This window comes from Sinohyriopsis cumingii, chromosome 9, assembly GCF_028554795.1.
Source record: "Sinohyriopsis cumingii isolate HCF-2022 chromosome 9, ASM2855479v2, whole genome shotgun sequence".
NCBI lineage: Eukaryota > Metazoa > Mollusca > Bivalvia > Unionida > Unionidae > Sinohyriopsis > Sinohyriopsis cumingii.
The window spans coordinates 7,031,608-7,048,126 of record NC_142969.1 but is presented as its reverse complement, the minus strand read 5'-3'; the positions used below and the strand labels follow the sequence as shown (position 1 = coordinate 7,048,126).

The 16,519-nt window shown below is 33.4% G+C and overlaps 1 protein-coding gene across 1 annotated transcript in view; it reads right to left on the bottom strand.

Moving 5' to 3' along the window:
• Positions 1-313: 313 nt before the first annotated feature.
• The window catches only part of LOC149791221 (xylulose kinase-like), a 77,981-nt gene continuing 61,775 nt past the window's right edge, over positions 314-16,519 (bottom strand). Inside the window, exons 15-18 of the mRNA XM_089969695.1 lie at positions 16,018-16,076; positions 9,051-9,138; positions 4,356-4,447; positions 314-1,786 (exon numbers count right to left, since the gene is read on the bottom strand). Coding sequence (XP_089825821.1) covers positions 1,682-1,786; positions 4,356-4,447; positions 9,051-9,138; positions 16,018-16,076 — 344 coding nt within the window. The 3' untranslated portion in view covers positions 314-1,681. The remainder of the gene's footprint in view (positions 1,787-4,355; positions 4,448-9,050; positions 9,139-16,017; positions 16,077-16,519) is intronic.

Sequence of the window (16,519 nt, the reverse complement as noted above, 5' to 3'; positions counted from 1 at the left end):
TTAGTGTTTGAAGTTGTTCTGTACATAGAAATGGTACAAAGAAAAGAGTGGTTCCACTGTCTTTTAAATTAGTTAGCATCTGTGCACTTTGTTGGTGTCAGGTACCTTTGATGTTGAAGCCACGTTGTAAGTGAATGATCATGACATGGGTGCTCATAGAGGTAATAGTATTGTTTTAGTGTTGTTGGTTGTGTCATGTTTTATTGAACTTGACAGGTCTCTCTAAAATACATACAGCATCATGGGTAATAGAAAATGCCCCTTCAAGAATTTGAAAAGAGAAATAACAGAAATAAAAACTAATAGCCATCTATTCCTTTCAAAAATCAAAACAGATTTTATTTGTAAAAAGATGCATTCATCCATGAATAAATACAAATTAGACAAACAATGAAAGCTCTATGATCTGTTTATCAAAAATATTTATTCATATATCTTGGGTTTAATCATAAATCTAACACTTGATTCTGCATGGATAAAATTACAGCTATGCATTTAACAATGTAGCTATACATACTTTAATCAGTCCAAATTACAGCTATGCATTTAACAATGTACCTATCCATACTTTAATCAGTCCAAATTACAGCTATGCATTTAACAATGTACCTATCCATACTTTAATCAGTCCAAATTACAGCTATGCATTTAACAATTATCCACACTTAATCAGTCCAAATTACAGCAATGCACCTATCCATACTTTAATCAGTCCAAAGATTTCTGTTATTACAATTAAGTAAACAACTTTATTTATTGCACTTTTAAGTCATGTAATCAGTAATTACTGTAAAATTACATATTCAAAGATATTTAAACAATCTGCAATTACTGTAAAATTTCATATTCAAAGATATTTAAACAATCTGCAATTAGTGTAAAAAATTACATGCATTGTTTAAGACTTGATCGAAAACAAATATTTAAAAAAATAACACATCTGTCATAGTCAACATATCAGAAAAGTTCAACATTGATGTTTTGAAAACAGGATTTCGGTTACCATGACTACAAAATAATGTTCATCATCTGTTAGCTTTGATTGTACAAGTGTATCCTATTATCTTTATAACTTGAAAGCAATCAAAAGTCTGATCTACTATTACTCCACGAGTCAGTACAAATCTGTCACTGATTCTACTTAAAACTGAAAACATATTTTGGATGTGATATGGAAATAAAGACCGAACATCCAAATGAAATGACAGATCAAACATGTATGGCAGTCAAATGTAATAAAGTGTATTTTAACACATTATACAAGAAGCTCTTCATGATAAGTGATATTACATTTTATTGTCAAAAAATCAATCCCCTTTATAAAACAAACATCAACTGTGCAATTATTAATTCACAAAGCACCTGTCTAATCACAAACCAAGTTCCAAGTGAACTACCATATACACTCACATATACAACTGATCTGACTGCAAACTTGATAGATCCAGAACTGCCATCGCATAACGTGCCAGCAAATCTGCGTCCATGCAGTTTCTTAGGAATAATTAGTATAACAAACAACACAGACCTTAATATGTCAGTGCATTATATCATGGCAGATCAGGGTACATACAGTTTTCATTGGGTATAAGGGAACATGCAGCTTGCAAATTCACTTCAGATTCAACAACTACACCAACCAAGCTGCATTAATCAATTTTATTCTTATACTTGGCCGCCATCATCTCCTCCATTCTGATATCTTGCCAAGCCGCATTTTATTCTCATGATTGGCCGCTATCATCTCCTCTAGCTTCTCATATCTTGCCTGCAGTAGGTCATATATCTAAAGTCAGGATGAAAAAAACAAAAATGATTCACTCTTAAAAATTATGTGAAACCTGTTGATAAAGCACACAAAATGAAATGCAAGTTATGTTCTTTGTATACAAGTGTCCTTCACATACAGATGCAAATATTATAGGCAAGTGAAATTTAGGTGTCCTTGATAAGCAGGTGTTTTTTATTTGGAAGTGTTTGCAAAGGTAAGTCTATCAGAGTCGTGAACAACATTACGAAAAACATGAGAAAAATATACGTCAGAGTTGAGGGGATTTTGGATCAGATTCCCCTTATCCTAAAAGAATTGCACGTTCATGAGAAATTCATTCTATAAAAGCATTAACAAACATACCTCAGCATCTGATATCGTATCACATCAAAACACTTTGTGGAAATGTGACAGCTGCTGCCTCAGTGTCAGAGGTAACAATACTAGCAACTTCTCCAAATGGTTCAGTTTCATCACTGAACTGTGTAAACAACTTATCAATAATGTAGCGTGAGCGTTTCTGTTTTAAAAGTGACACATTTGATGTGATCTTCAAAAACAACAAAACCATGATTGCTGCAATTCATTTACTTTGTAAGTAAACTGCATAAAACTGTCCAGTAAGTCACACCTAGTTTAATCAAAATACCTGTTTTAGTTAAGCTGTCTTCAGTTCTACATGTTCAAACCATCTGAAGGAAAATTTAGTGTTCACATCTTTGTCAATTTCCTTCACTCTAGATTACTTGCTTTCCATTTAAATACTCCTTTTTTAATGTAATTTAAATCATTAAAATTTCTTCAGATGCCAACTTATCCACTTTTTTTCTCACAAAGATGAATGCAAAATGTTTGATTAGCAGAATGTTACTAAACATGCCTGACTATTGGTTAATAATTACAATGTTACTAAACATGCCTTGCCAAGCAATAAGCTGTCTAAATTACATATGAATGAATACATCATCTTTGTGGATCAATGGCCTTCCACACACCTTAAAATTTCTTCTCGAAATTTTGCCGATATCAAAAATGACCTTGGAGATGAATCAATCCATGGACGCAAAAAATGTCACAGCCATGAACTATAAAATGTCATTCAGTCTTTAACTGTCTTCAATGAATGGTACTGGTTCAATGGGCATGAGAAGGCTTCCACACTATATCAAGTAAACAGGATTAATATGAACAGTAAGGTACTTTATATACACCTCTTCCTCAAGAACTCGTCCAAAAACATGAGTTACTGAGGGACCTAAAAAAAAATTGTGAAGGGGATGTCACCTCTTCTGCGCACTGAGAAAACTGGGGAAGAGGGTAATGGGGCTGTTTAAAAGATTAAAATATGTTTTATAATTGTGCTAGGAACAACTGTCAATAAAGAGTTTTTTGTAAAAATTTGTTGGTTTTTCTGTGTAAATTACCTTCATTTACAAGTACTCAACCTCTCTGAAAGATCAACAACATTACTCCAAAACAACATTCACATGTGCATGAAATCATTCTGATGACACATTATCAGCTTAAAATCCAACACAGCAAAATCAAGCATTACAATTAGGACACTATGACCTATTTTGATTCTGATAGCTGGAACACTTCATTATAAATCCATGTGTCCATGAAGTTGTGTGATAGTAAAAGCAATTGTGTGTTATGGAGATTTATGTAAAAAAACTGTAAAACGGTAACTTTAAATTGCCAACAAAAATATGAGTACAGAAAATGTAAATGATCTAAAGTCATTTGTTATATATATGATACACATTTTTATAGACTGACAGAATCATTCTGAATCACACATTTTTATAGACTGACAGAATCATTCTGGATCACACATTTTTATAGATTGACAGAATCATTCTGTATCACACATTTTTAAAGATTGACAGAATCATTCTGGATCACACATTTTTATAGATTGACAGAATCATTCTGGATCACACATTTTTATAGATTGACAGAATCATTCTGGATCACACCTTCATCCATTTCCAATGTAAATTTATTTACATCACTGTATCTCATGCCCCACCTATGCTGCAGTCAATGTTTATTGACAAAACAACTGTGGTTGCTATGTCTGCCTCCAAAAGAACAATGTCATGACTTGTAAGGAGTGACAAGAGCCAAAGTAAATAACCGGGGTCAGTTTTTAGATATATTCCTGAACTGAATTCATGTTTTGTTCCATATTTGCTCATACATTATCATTCTACATTGTGTATTTTTGTATCTGCATTCTCAATTTTCTCCAACAATGCATTCATCATTTAATTTCTTCTCATTCTACGTTTTTTCTGTATTCCATTTTAGTTCATTATCATTTCACTGGTAAAGTAAGCCATTCTAGAATCCGTAAAATGCACACAATTGCTGACATGTAGGATCAAATAATTTTAACCTTTGTACTGAAAACTGGGGGGATAACAATAAAAGAGCTCCAAAATGTAGGGATAACAATAAAAGAGCTCCAAAAATGTGGGGATAACAATAAAAGAGCTCCAAAAATGTGGGGATAACAATAAAAGAGCTCAAAAAATGTGGGGATAACAATAAAAGAGCTAAGGAGATTCATTCTCACCTTCTCCACACCAGGCGTGTGGCTAGCCACACACACAGGATCTGGATGGTTCTTCACAACATCGGTAAAGGGTGTCTCTAGACCTTGCCATGCTAAAAATGTATCAAAGATGATTAATGCTGAAATAAAGTCTCTCAAAGGAACTGATGCTCTATTGGTCAAATAGAATTAGCAAGGAATCCAAGATAAGACCATTTCTTCTTTTAACTGCTGGGTAAAGAAACAATCTCTGATATTCTTGAGAAACTTCAGGATACCATATTTAGTAACAAAACTAGTTTCTTTTATTTGACTTAACATGTTCGCAACATACCTGTATGTACAATATGAATTTGTTATTATAACCTTTGACCTTTAACCTGATATCTCAGGTAGAAGACAGCTGAACCTATCTCAATGTCAAGATATGATGATGTGTTAAGACTGCTTAAATCTGTCAGTATTATTTAGAAACCAAAGAAAACCCAAGTTATTGAAGTCATATCATTCAAGATATGCTTCAGGTAATATCCACAGCTGAGTAAAATTTGACAAATCCATTTTAAAAAATCTTCTTTTGATATTGGCTTTCATGCCAGTAAAGCTAATTACATCAAGACCATGATCATAAAATCAGTTAAGACTAAATCCACGTCATCAGAGAATTAGTGAAAAGATTTCAAAGATGGCCACCATGACCATCATGCTAGATCAGCACAATTTCTTTATATATGGGACCAACAAGACATTATAATAAGTTTTTGGGTGAATCTCCATGTCAATAGAACCATCTGTTCATGAGGAGTAGCAACAAAAATATTTTTATGTTGTACATCAAACTGGCCATACTGGATGCTAAATCAACACTACATTCAGTCTTTTTAGTTAAAAACTGATGTCAAAACGACCATCCATTTAAGAAGAGTAGCAAGAACATCATAATGGCCATATTGGATGTTACATCAACACTTTTCACTTAGGATCAAGTAAACATTATAATAACTGGGAATAATAACTGTGATTTTTTAGTGAAAAGCCCATGTCAATAAGACCATCCATTTAGGAAGAGTAGCAAGAACTGGATTTCAAAGATGACCATCATAATGGCCATATTGGATGTAAAATCAACACTTTTCACTTAGGATCAAGTAAACATTATAATAACTGGGATTTTTTAGTGAAAAGTCCATGTTAATAAGACCATACAACAGAAGTAATAATAACATGATTTTCAAGATGACTGCTATGGTGGCTGTATTAGATATCATAATAGTACCACTTTCCTTCAGGAACAAAAAAAGATCATAAGAAGTCTTTTAGTGAAACCTAATCTCAATAGTACCATCCTGTCTGAAGAAACAGTGATAACAAAAATTTTAAAAATGGCTGCCTTGTTGGAGATCTGAGAAGCATCATTTCCAATTAGGACCAACTAGACAACAGAAGAATTGTATTAGAAAAACTTCCAGTTAATATGACCATCTATTCTGAAGGAGCATCAATTACAGCCAACTGTTCGAAAGGCCAGCTATTCGGACTGTCAGATTGGCACCACCTTCACTAAGGACCAACAGATACCATGAGAGGTCTCTTAACAAAAATCCCAAGTCAATATGATCACCTGTTCAGAAAAAGTAGCGATAACAAAAGTTTTAAGATGCCAGCTATGGTTGCACTATTGACCATTTTAATTTAGAACCAACTAGACCCTTTATAGCAATTCTCCCAGTAGTTTATACGGAGTAGCAATAACAAACGTGCAAATGGATGAAGGACAATGGACAAAAGATTATCACATAAGACCTTGTGATCTGCACTGTGTAAAGGTAATAAAATGATATCAGTTAGTGAATATATCCCAAACTTTTTCACTTAAATATTGATTACATCATTTTAGGATAAAATGTGTGTCATGTAAGAAAAATGACAGACCTACTTGTATACAACAGTATGTCAGATCATTACACTATAAACTGTTTAGCAGGTAATGTCTCCTGATCAAAAATTGGGCATTTCTGATGATTCAAAGTTTTGCTGTAGTATTTTGGCTTTTTGTCTCTGTCTGTTTAGTACTATTCTTGATTATATTTTATTATTTTAGATATTCAGAAATTTTCTCTGCTTTGCTGAAAAGTGATTATCACAAATAAAACAACAATAACAAAATCCCAACAAAACTGACTAAAAGCTACCATACAATGAAACAACTCTGATGACTTTTTAAAATGCAATAACCCCAAAACAAGATAACCCATTCACTGGACTAGGAATATTCTATGGTCTTTTCATGCATACCACTGTTAGAAGTTACTGTATATGTGCATACACAAATTGGATCCAAATGCAAACCAATTAGACTCAGATCTGTGATCAAATAATCTGCCAGTCATTCTGGGTTTATGCAATTTGTTAGGAGTAATCAGCAGAACAAACAACAACGAACCTAACCCATTAAAGAATTATGCACTGGTAAATCAGAATCTATGTTGTTTGCACCTAGACCTTACTTACATGGGAGTATATGGTATATTTATCTGTACGGATCATGGAATTGGGTATTAAACATAAACACATCCAAGTCTTATTGGAGTAGTAATATGGATCATGGAATTGGGTATTAAACATAAACACATCCAAATCTTATTGCAGTAGTAATACGGATCATGGAATTGGGTATTAAACATAAACACATCCAAATCTTATTGCAGTAGTAATACGGATCATGGAATTGGGTATTAAACATAAACACATCCAAATCTTATTGCAGTAGTAATAAGGATCATGGAATTGGGTATTAAACATAAACACCTCCAAATCTTATTGCAGTAGTAATACGGATCATGGAATTGGATATTAAACATAAACACATCCAAATCTTATTGCAGTAGTAATAAGGATCATGGAATTGGGTATTAAACATAAACACATCCAAATCTTATTGCAGTATTAATTTGGAAATAAAAATTCAAATGCATCAGGGAGGTGAATTTTACTTAATGTTAACAAATTTTACTGACAGGATACATTACTGTGCTTGGGTCAATAACTTATATCAATGAATTTTACTGATAAGATACATAACTGTACTTGCATAAATAGCCTAATATCAATGAATTTTTCTGACAATATACATTTCCGTGCTTGGGTCATTAGCTTAACATTAATGAATTTTACTGAGAGGATACATTACCATGCTTGATTCAATAAATTAATATCAATGAATTTTACTGACACGATACATTACCAAACTTGGGTCAATAGCTTAACATTAATGAATTTTACTGACAAGATACATAACTGTTCATGGGTCAATAACTTAATATTTATGAATTTTACTGACAGGATACATTACTGTACTTGGATCAATAACTTAATATTAATGAATTTTACTGACATGATACATTACTGTTCATGGGTCAGTAACTTAATATTAATGAATTTTACTGACAGGATACATTACTGTACTTGGATCAATAACTGAACATTAATGAATTTTACTGAGAGGATACATTACCATGCTTGATTCAATAACTTAATATTAATGAATTTTACTGACACGATACATTACCAAACTTGGGTCAATAGCTTAACATTAATGAATTTTACTGACAAGATACATAACTGTTCATGGGTCAATAACTTAATATTAATGAATTTTACTGACAAGATACATAACTGTTCATGGGTCAATAACTTAATATTAATGAATTTTACTGACAGGATACATACTGTGCTTGGGTCAATAACTAAATATTAATGAATTTTACTAACAAGATACATTACCATACTTTGGTCAATAACTTAATGAATTTTACTGACAGGATAAATTACCATGCTTGTGTTAATAACTTAATATTAATGAATTTTACTGACAGGATACAATGCCATGCTTTGGTCAATAACTAAATGAGTTTTACTGACAGGATACATACCATGCTTGGGTCAATAACTTAATATTAATAAATTTTACTGACACGATACATTACCATACTTGGGTAAATAGCTTAACATTAATGAACTTTACTGACAAGATACATAACTGTTCATGGGTCAATAACTTAATATCAATGAATTTTACTGACAGGATACATTACTGTACTTGGGTCAATAGCTTAATATTAATGAATTTTACTGACAAGATACATTACCAAGCTTGAATCAATAACTTAATATTAATGAATTTTACTGACAGGATACATACTGTGCTTGGGTCAATAACTAAATATTGATGAATTTTACTAACAAGATACATTACCATACTTTGGTCAATAACTTAATGAATTTTACTGACAGGATAAATTACCATGCTTGTGTTAATAACTTAATATTAATGAACTTTACTAACAGGATACAATGCCATGCTTTGGTCAATAACTTAATGAGTTTTACCGACAGGATACATACTGTGCTTGGGTCAATAACTTAATATTAATGAATTTTACTGACAAGATACAATACCATGCTTTGGTCAATAACTTAATGAATTTTACTGACAGGATACATTACCATGCTTGTGTTAATAACTTAATATTATTGAATTTTACTGACAGGATACATTACCATGCTTTGGTCAATAACTTTATGAATTTTACTGACAGGATACATTACCATGCTTGTGTCAATAACTTAATATTAATGAATTTTACTGATAAGATATATTACCATGCCTGGGTCAAGAGCTTAACATTAATGAATTTTACTGACAGGATACATTACCATGCTTGGCTCTATAACATCCACCAAGAGCAGCAGAATTAGGCACATCTGTCACATAAACTGAGGAGTTGAAAATATCTGCTATGACCTAGAAAGAGAATGATGAAAAGATTATAAAAATATTGTTGTATTAAGGATTTAATCTAACAAATATACTAGGTTTAACTTATAAGTCAGATCCAATGCACACATCACATACCCTGATCTACCATTGAATAATGCTCCAACAGATCAGGGTATATGCAGTCTGACAGAGTAATCATATTAAAGAACAAACATCGTCCAATGCATTATATGATGGTAGATCAGGGTCTATACTGTTTGTAGTTGGATGCAATTTAAAAAGGAACATGTAAGATAAATATAATTTTATCCACAATCAAACACACTATAAAGGTTTGGCTTTCATTGACCTGCCATTGCACAACTTCCTTTGCTTCCCTAAGAAAAAAAAAGATATTAAAATACAACTAAAAACTGAATGCAAAAAAGTAAATCAAAGAAAGAATTTCTCATTATCATTTAAATTTTGCAAATATAAAAGGATCCAAAGGATAAAATCAATCCAATTTACTTTTTTGCAATAACCTGAACAGCGCTAAAAAGAAGTTGCTGAATATCTATATTTTTTAAAATCTGAATACCTCTTCACTTGTTGTCCTCAGCCAGTTTCATGACTAAAGGTCTTGAGATCGTAAAACTCGGGGCTTGAGCTTGAAATAAAGTTTCTATTGCCAGCTGATCAGAAACACGTGGAACTCACCATTCCAGAGAAATTGTTGTTGTTGTTGTTGTGGGGTTTAACGCCATTTTTCAGCACGATAGGCTATACATGGCGGCCAGTATTATTTGGTGGAGGCCATTCCAGAGAAAAGAATCTTAATTCCTTTTTATAAATAATCCAAAATGTATCAGGTTTTGAGATAACAGAAGACTCTTTTAAGAAAAATTAAAGACTTCATTTTTACTCCTAATGCTTACCGAACGTTCTGTGAAATGTTTATAGTTACTAACAAACATGAAGAAAGATAATTATAATAAATAATAGATTTTGAGATTTATAGAGGAACTTGTGCCATGGTCTATGGCATTTGTTTGAAATCAAATGGTGAACAAAGAAGATAATTATACTGTCTATACTCACATGTAGGTCAGATCCGGCTGAACATTGCATAGACCCAGAGCAAGTGCAATATCCAATGGGAGATCATAGTATATATTTTTCAAACTGATGTACAAGTGAGTAAATAGAGTACCCTGATCTCATGGTACCTTACATGAAGGTACATCAGTTCATGACTGAATTTATATAAAAAATATCTTTGACTGATAAATCCAAATCTTTTGAACTTGTAATTTCAAAAATTATTAATAATTACTACTTTTTTTAAATAATTCCTTTTTTGCATCCTGTTATTATGTTCCAGCAAAGAAGGTCTTAGAGTTATTTAAAAGAGTGTAGTTTATATACATGCTCTGACTTTATATTTCTGGACTTAATCATTTGGTCTTTTCTTAGAATACATAAAAATATTTGGCACAATACAGAATGGATCATGTTGATGTGCCTTTAAACCTTACACATGCATACATTTTGAAATACCATCTGCCAGAATGCCAAACTCTCAAGAAAGGCCACCCTTCTCACATGACCAGCAGCAGTCATTTTTGTGCAAACATATACCAAACTTGGAAAGAGCTTTCTCATATAGTAAATGACTTGCATTTTAAATTTCCTAAAGGAAGTTAACATTTATTCTAAACTAAAGCTAATTTACAACCCCATTTACTTTGAGTATTTTTAATCAACATCTCCACTATTAATCAACCTAATTTATCTTTTATTATCTAATTACCCTTTATATGCAAAGAGCTCTTCGAGATTACTAATAAGCTAATGTCAAGGAACAAATCAACACCACTTCCAACTACCTTCTCTCCAGTCGTCCTTCCGGACATGTTTGCAAATTACTTCCATGACAAAGTACAAACCATTAGAGACAAGCTTGACACCACAATTTCAATTGACTCATCATCACCAGACAGTTGGGATACAGAATTTGAGTGGCAACCATTAGCAGCATTTGAACCTGTCTCTATGGATTTTGTAAGTACAATCGTGATGAAGAGTGCACCAAAGTCATGTGAACTTGATCCAATTCCAACATCACTGCTGCTTGAGTGCTTAGGTCCAGTATTGCCTTCACTAACTGATGTTATTAATACCTCTCTCTCATTTGGGGAATTCCCATCATTTTTCAAAACTGCCATTGTAAAGCCTCTGCTGAAGAAACCAACACTAGACATAACAATTTAAAGAACTACTGCCCAGTTTCTAATTTGCCATTCATATCAAAAATCTTAGAAAAGGTTGTTCTATCCCAGCTGGTATCTCATCTAAATTCAAAGTCTTTTTAGCAATGTACAATCTGCATATTGCCATTGCCACAGTACTGAAACTACTCTTCTAAAAGTAGTTAATGACATTCTCTCTGCGTTGAATAGCGGAAAGATTACAGTCCTCACCCTCCTTGATTTGTCTGCAGCATTTGACACGATAGACCATGGTATATTACTTCACCGTCTCCAGCATGTATTTGGCATTCACGATACAGCCGTACTGTGGTTAAGTCCTACTTGGACAACAGGACACAAATTGTGTCTGCAAATGGAATACACTCCAGCCCAGTTGATCTATGTTGTGGTGTTCCACAGGGGTCTGTTCCTGGACCTGTTCTCTTCATTCTGTACACTCAGTTGCTCTCAAGTGCCATAGATCATCATCCAGTGTCTCACGAATTGTACGCTGATGACACCCAAACATACAAATCTAGCCACCCAACTGAAGTTAATGCTACCATCCAAGGTGTAGAGAGGTGCAATTCTGATGTGAAATCATGGATGACATGGCACAACTTGCAGGTGAATGATGATAAAACTGAGGCCATTCTGATCACAACACAAAGACTTTCTCATTCACATCCTTTACCTCAAACAATAAATATCAGCAACACCAACATTAAATTCACACAATCATGTTACTCTGGACAGTACTCTCACATTGCACCAACATGTCATGAACATATGCAAGGCTGCATATCTTGAGCTGAGACGCATCAGCTCAGTTCGCAAATATCTTTCAGTTGATGCCACTAAAACACTTGTGTGTTCATTAGTACTTTCAAGACTGGACTATTGTAACTCAATTATGTCTGGTTCATCTCAATATCTACTCCAGAAACTTCAAAAGTTCAAAACACAGCTGCTCCGATCATACTTAGAGTACCACGATCAGAGCACACCTCCCCGCTGCTCTGTACCCTACACTGTCTATCCATTCGATCCAGAATCAAACACAAAATTTGCAATCTGTGCTACGTTTCACTGTCGGACTCTAGCCCAACATACCTATCTGATCTCACCCATGTGTACACACCAGCAAGATACTTACGCTCCTCTTCTGACAATCATATACTCATTATTCCCACTATGAAAACAAAGTCATATGGACAGCGTTCTTTTGCATACCAAGGCAAAGCAACGGGGAATGAATTGCCCACTGAACTTAGACACAAAGACACAGTGATCACATTCAAGAGGGCTCTCAAAACTCACTTATTTTGACTGCAAGAACAAACTTAAAGACCTAATAATGTTTCCTACCTGAAATATTATCAGCATGTTTATTATTTTTTTAATGTTTTTCAGATTTCATGGTGTTTGTTTTTGTAATAATATTGTTATATGTTTTTTGTATATTATAGGTGTTGTCTAATGTAAAGCGCTTAGAGCTTCTAAAGATTAGGCGCTGTACAAAGTCCTCATTATTATTATACTACACCATTCACATATTGATCGAAAACCTACTTTCACTATATCATCTTTGTTTTTGTACTTTTATTGCTCGTTGGTAATAAACCTTTTTATCAAATAACCTTATTTGTGGCACCATATAGCCTTACATTGATGGTGTGCTGTAAAATCCACAATTAATTTACGTAATTAACCACATAATACTGACAGACAGAAATCTCTTTAAATTTGTTGACGTCAAAATTCAACCCACTGACATCTGGTCCAACATGATGTTATAAAATAACTTTGTCTATTCATCATGCTAAGTAATATGATTAGTCCTAATGCTGTGTGTTCCTTAGTTGTTAGGTTTTGTCACTTTGATAATTACTATTATTACCACTGATAATTATAAAGATGACAAAGGCTAACTGATAATTACTATTATTACAACTGATAATTATCAACATGACAAAGGCTAACTGATAATTACTATTATTACAACTGATAATTATCAACATGACAAAGGATAACTGATAATTACTATTATTACAACTGATAATTATCAACATGACAAAGGATAACTGATAAGAAACACAATATTGTTCAGCTCATGTCAGTGTAGCATCCAATCACCGAACACTAAAATAGTATGTTCTCCCTCATATATCACAAAACGTACCTGCAAGTTTATCAGATATAAAAAACAAAGATAAGAAAAAAAAGTTGATCACATGACAAGCTCACTTCCTTAGTAAGCATTGGGCACCTTGAGTAATGACTATAAATACCCAATGAAGCAATAATTTTTTTGCAAGACGTACATACTGCTATCAGAAATCATTCAAAGGTCTAGCTAAATTTTTCTCAGCAGAGAAAATGATATTTCTGCATCTCCATTGCTCTGAGGAAGTGTTATGATCAGCCACCCTAGTTAGAATGTTTACACTTATTAGTTACTTAAGGTACTGAGCTGAGAGGTGTTACTACATTGATGGATGCTGTACACTCCAGAATAGTTATAGTCAATATGGTGTTTGCAGTATGTGCAAAGAATAAAATGCTTCCATGGAATCTGCACTTCACAAATTAAAAATCCACCGATAAGAAGTTCTCAAATTTAGCTTTCCTGAACTGTGCATGCTTCAACGATAGCTCATTCTACCCTCAATCACAGCTGCATTGACATTTTGATCTCATAAATTAAATGAATCATACTTCCATGCTATTCCAGCTACCAAAACAAAATGTGTAGTAAATTTTGACTTTAAAGAAATGTTGCCCCTCATCACAAACACAGAGTATTAACTTCTGTTTCTTCAACATGCAGTTATTTTTACCTCACTTCAAATGAACTGGATTGATCCACTTCATGTATTTTACCTGATCAAATTGGCCTTATGTGTACCCCCACAAAGGATTCTTAACACAAAATCACCCTACCAATTGTCAGTCAATTAAGTAATCTGTGCAAGGGTGACTGTTTATCTCTGATTGATTTACCATTTAATCACCTCTGTGGTAATCAAGTGTATAAACTGCCTTGAGGAAAGTCTTCCAAGAGCATTAAACAAGACTACTTCTACAGTTTAGAGGCATACTGTGGTGTCAAGAAATGTCTAACTCTCTTGCTTGAAAAAACTAGATTACTGAAAACAGTACATTTTTTAAATACACCCATGTCTGGGGTAAAAATCATTTTATTTTTGTGCAACACATCATGTTCTGCATGTTGATATAGGATATTTCCTATTAATATTAGTGACTACAGATGGCAATAGGTGCATCAAAAAAGGCATCGCTCGCTACAGTTTGCTCTGCATGGGCTTGAACACAGAAATTTGCAGACAAAATTAGGATTAAGCGATCAAGGGAAATAACTCCTCAAAATGATGACAAGGAATGCTACAAAATCTTATTCAATGTCTATTCAGCATAAAGGTACAAGTATAAAGATGACGACTTGTTTGAAATCCAACAATTCTAAATGAAGTTATGCTGTTGGAAACCAAAGTAGAACAGGAAATCAGGGTCCATAACTCTTGTAAGTGACAGTAAGAAATGCATTTGTTTTTATTCATTTAATGTCTCATTAGTATAAAGCTAAAATACAAATCTGGAGGAAGTCCAAGAATTTACTGATATTGCTGTAAAAGATTGGGCACTAACTCAGGTAAATCATGTGGAATGGGGGAAATAAAGCCTATTTAGTAAATGGTGTGGAATGGTGGAAATAAAGCCTATTCAGTAAATGATGTGGAATGGTGGGGACAGGAAATCAGGGTCCATAACTCTTGTAAAAAAAATAAGGCATCTCTTCAATATTGAAACCAAATGCCAAATTTGTTCCAAAAACCAACAACCTTGTCAAAGTTATGCTGCAGTAACCCAAGTCAGAAACATAACACTTGCAAATGATGTTGTGGAAAGGTTGGAATTAAACTTTTATAAGGTCTCATCACTTCTGAGCCCGATAACAAGTTTGGCTGAAATCCAACAAACAAACTTTGATCAAGATGTACTGTGGAAATCAGTCAGGAGGACAGACTATTGTGGACATGACTCCTGTAAATGGAGTTGAAAGCTGGAAATCCAACTCATTTCAGGGCTTATCAATGTAAAGTTGCATACAGAATTTGGTTAATATCAACCAAATTTTTTAAAATTTATCTTGTAAAAAAACAACAAAGTCTGGCTTAACTCCTACAAATGATGCTGTGAAAGCTGGATGTTAAAGTCTGGCTTAACTCCTACAAATGATGTTGTGAAAGCTGGATGTTAAAGTCTGGCTTAACTCCTACAAATGATGTTGTGAAAGCTGGATGTTAAAGTCTGGCTTAACTCCAACAAATGATGTTGTGAAAGCTGGATGTTAAAGTCTGGCTTAACTCCTACAAATGATGTTGTGAAAGCTGGATGTTAAAGTCTGGCATAACTCCTACAAATGATGTTGTGAAAGCTGGATGTTAAAGTCTGGCTTAACTCCTACAAATGATGTTGTGAAAGCTGAATGTTAAACTCATTCATCATCTCATCAATATAAAGCAGCATCCTAAAATCCTGAAATCCAATTAGTGTTGACCAAAATAAGCATTCAATAATTTAAGAAAGTTACTAACACTTAAATGTAAAATATATTAATAATTCTTAAAAATATTTTAATTTTACTAACCTGTAATATTGCTTTATTAACAGAGGCCCCACCTGTTGCAATGACCCTGGCATCTGGTCCTGAAATGTATTATGAGTATTATTTGGTAGAAAACTTAGTAGTACAGAAAGTATTTTGTAAAGCACAATTTTTTTCCCCTGTTTTTCTTTTGCCAACATTTTTTTTTCACTCTCTATATATATATCTCATATCATAAACTGCAAAAGACCCTCAAGGGGACAGATACTCTGCTGACCAGAAATAATTGCCAGGAATCCAAGATAAGACAATTTCATCTTTTCAAGTGTTGAGCAGTGAAATTATCATTGATAGACTTGGATCACCCCTGTCAAAATGACCATCACCCCTCTCAAAATGACCATCTATTCAGAAGAAGTAGCCCATCATAGTGTCCATATCAAATGTAAACAGAGCATCCTCATTTAAGACAGGAGAGATATCATAAATGTTTTTAGGTGAAAACCCGATGTCAATATAACCGTCATCCATGAGGACTAGTAAT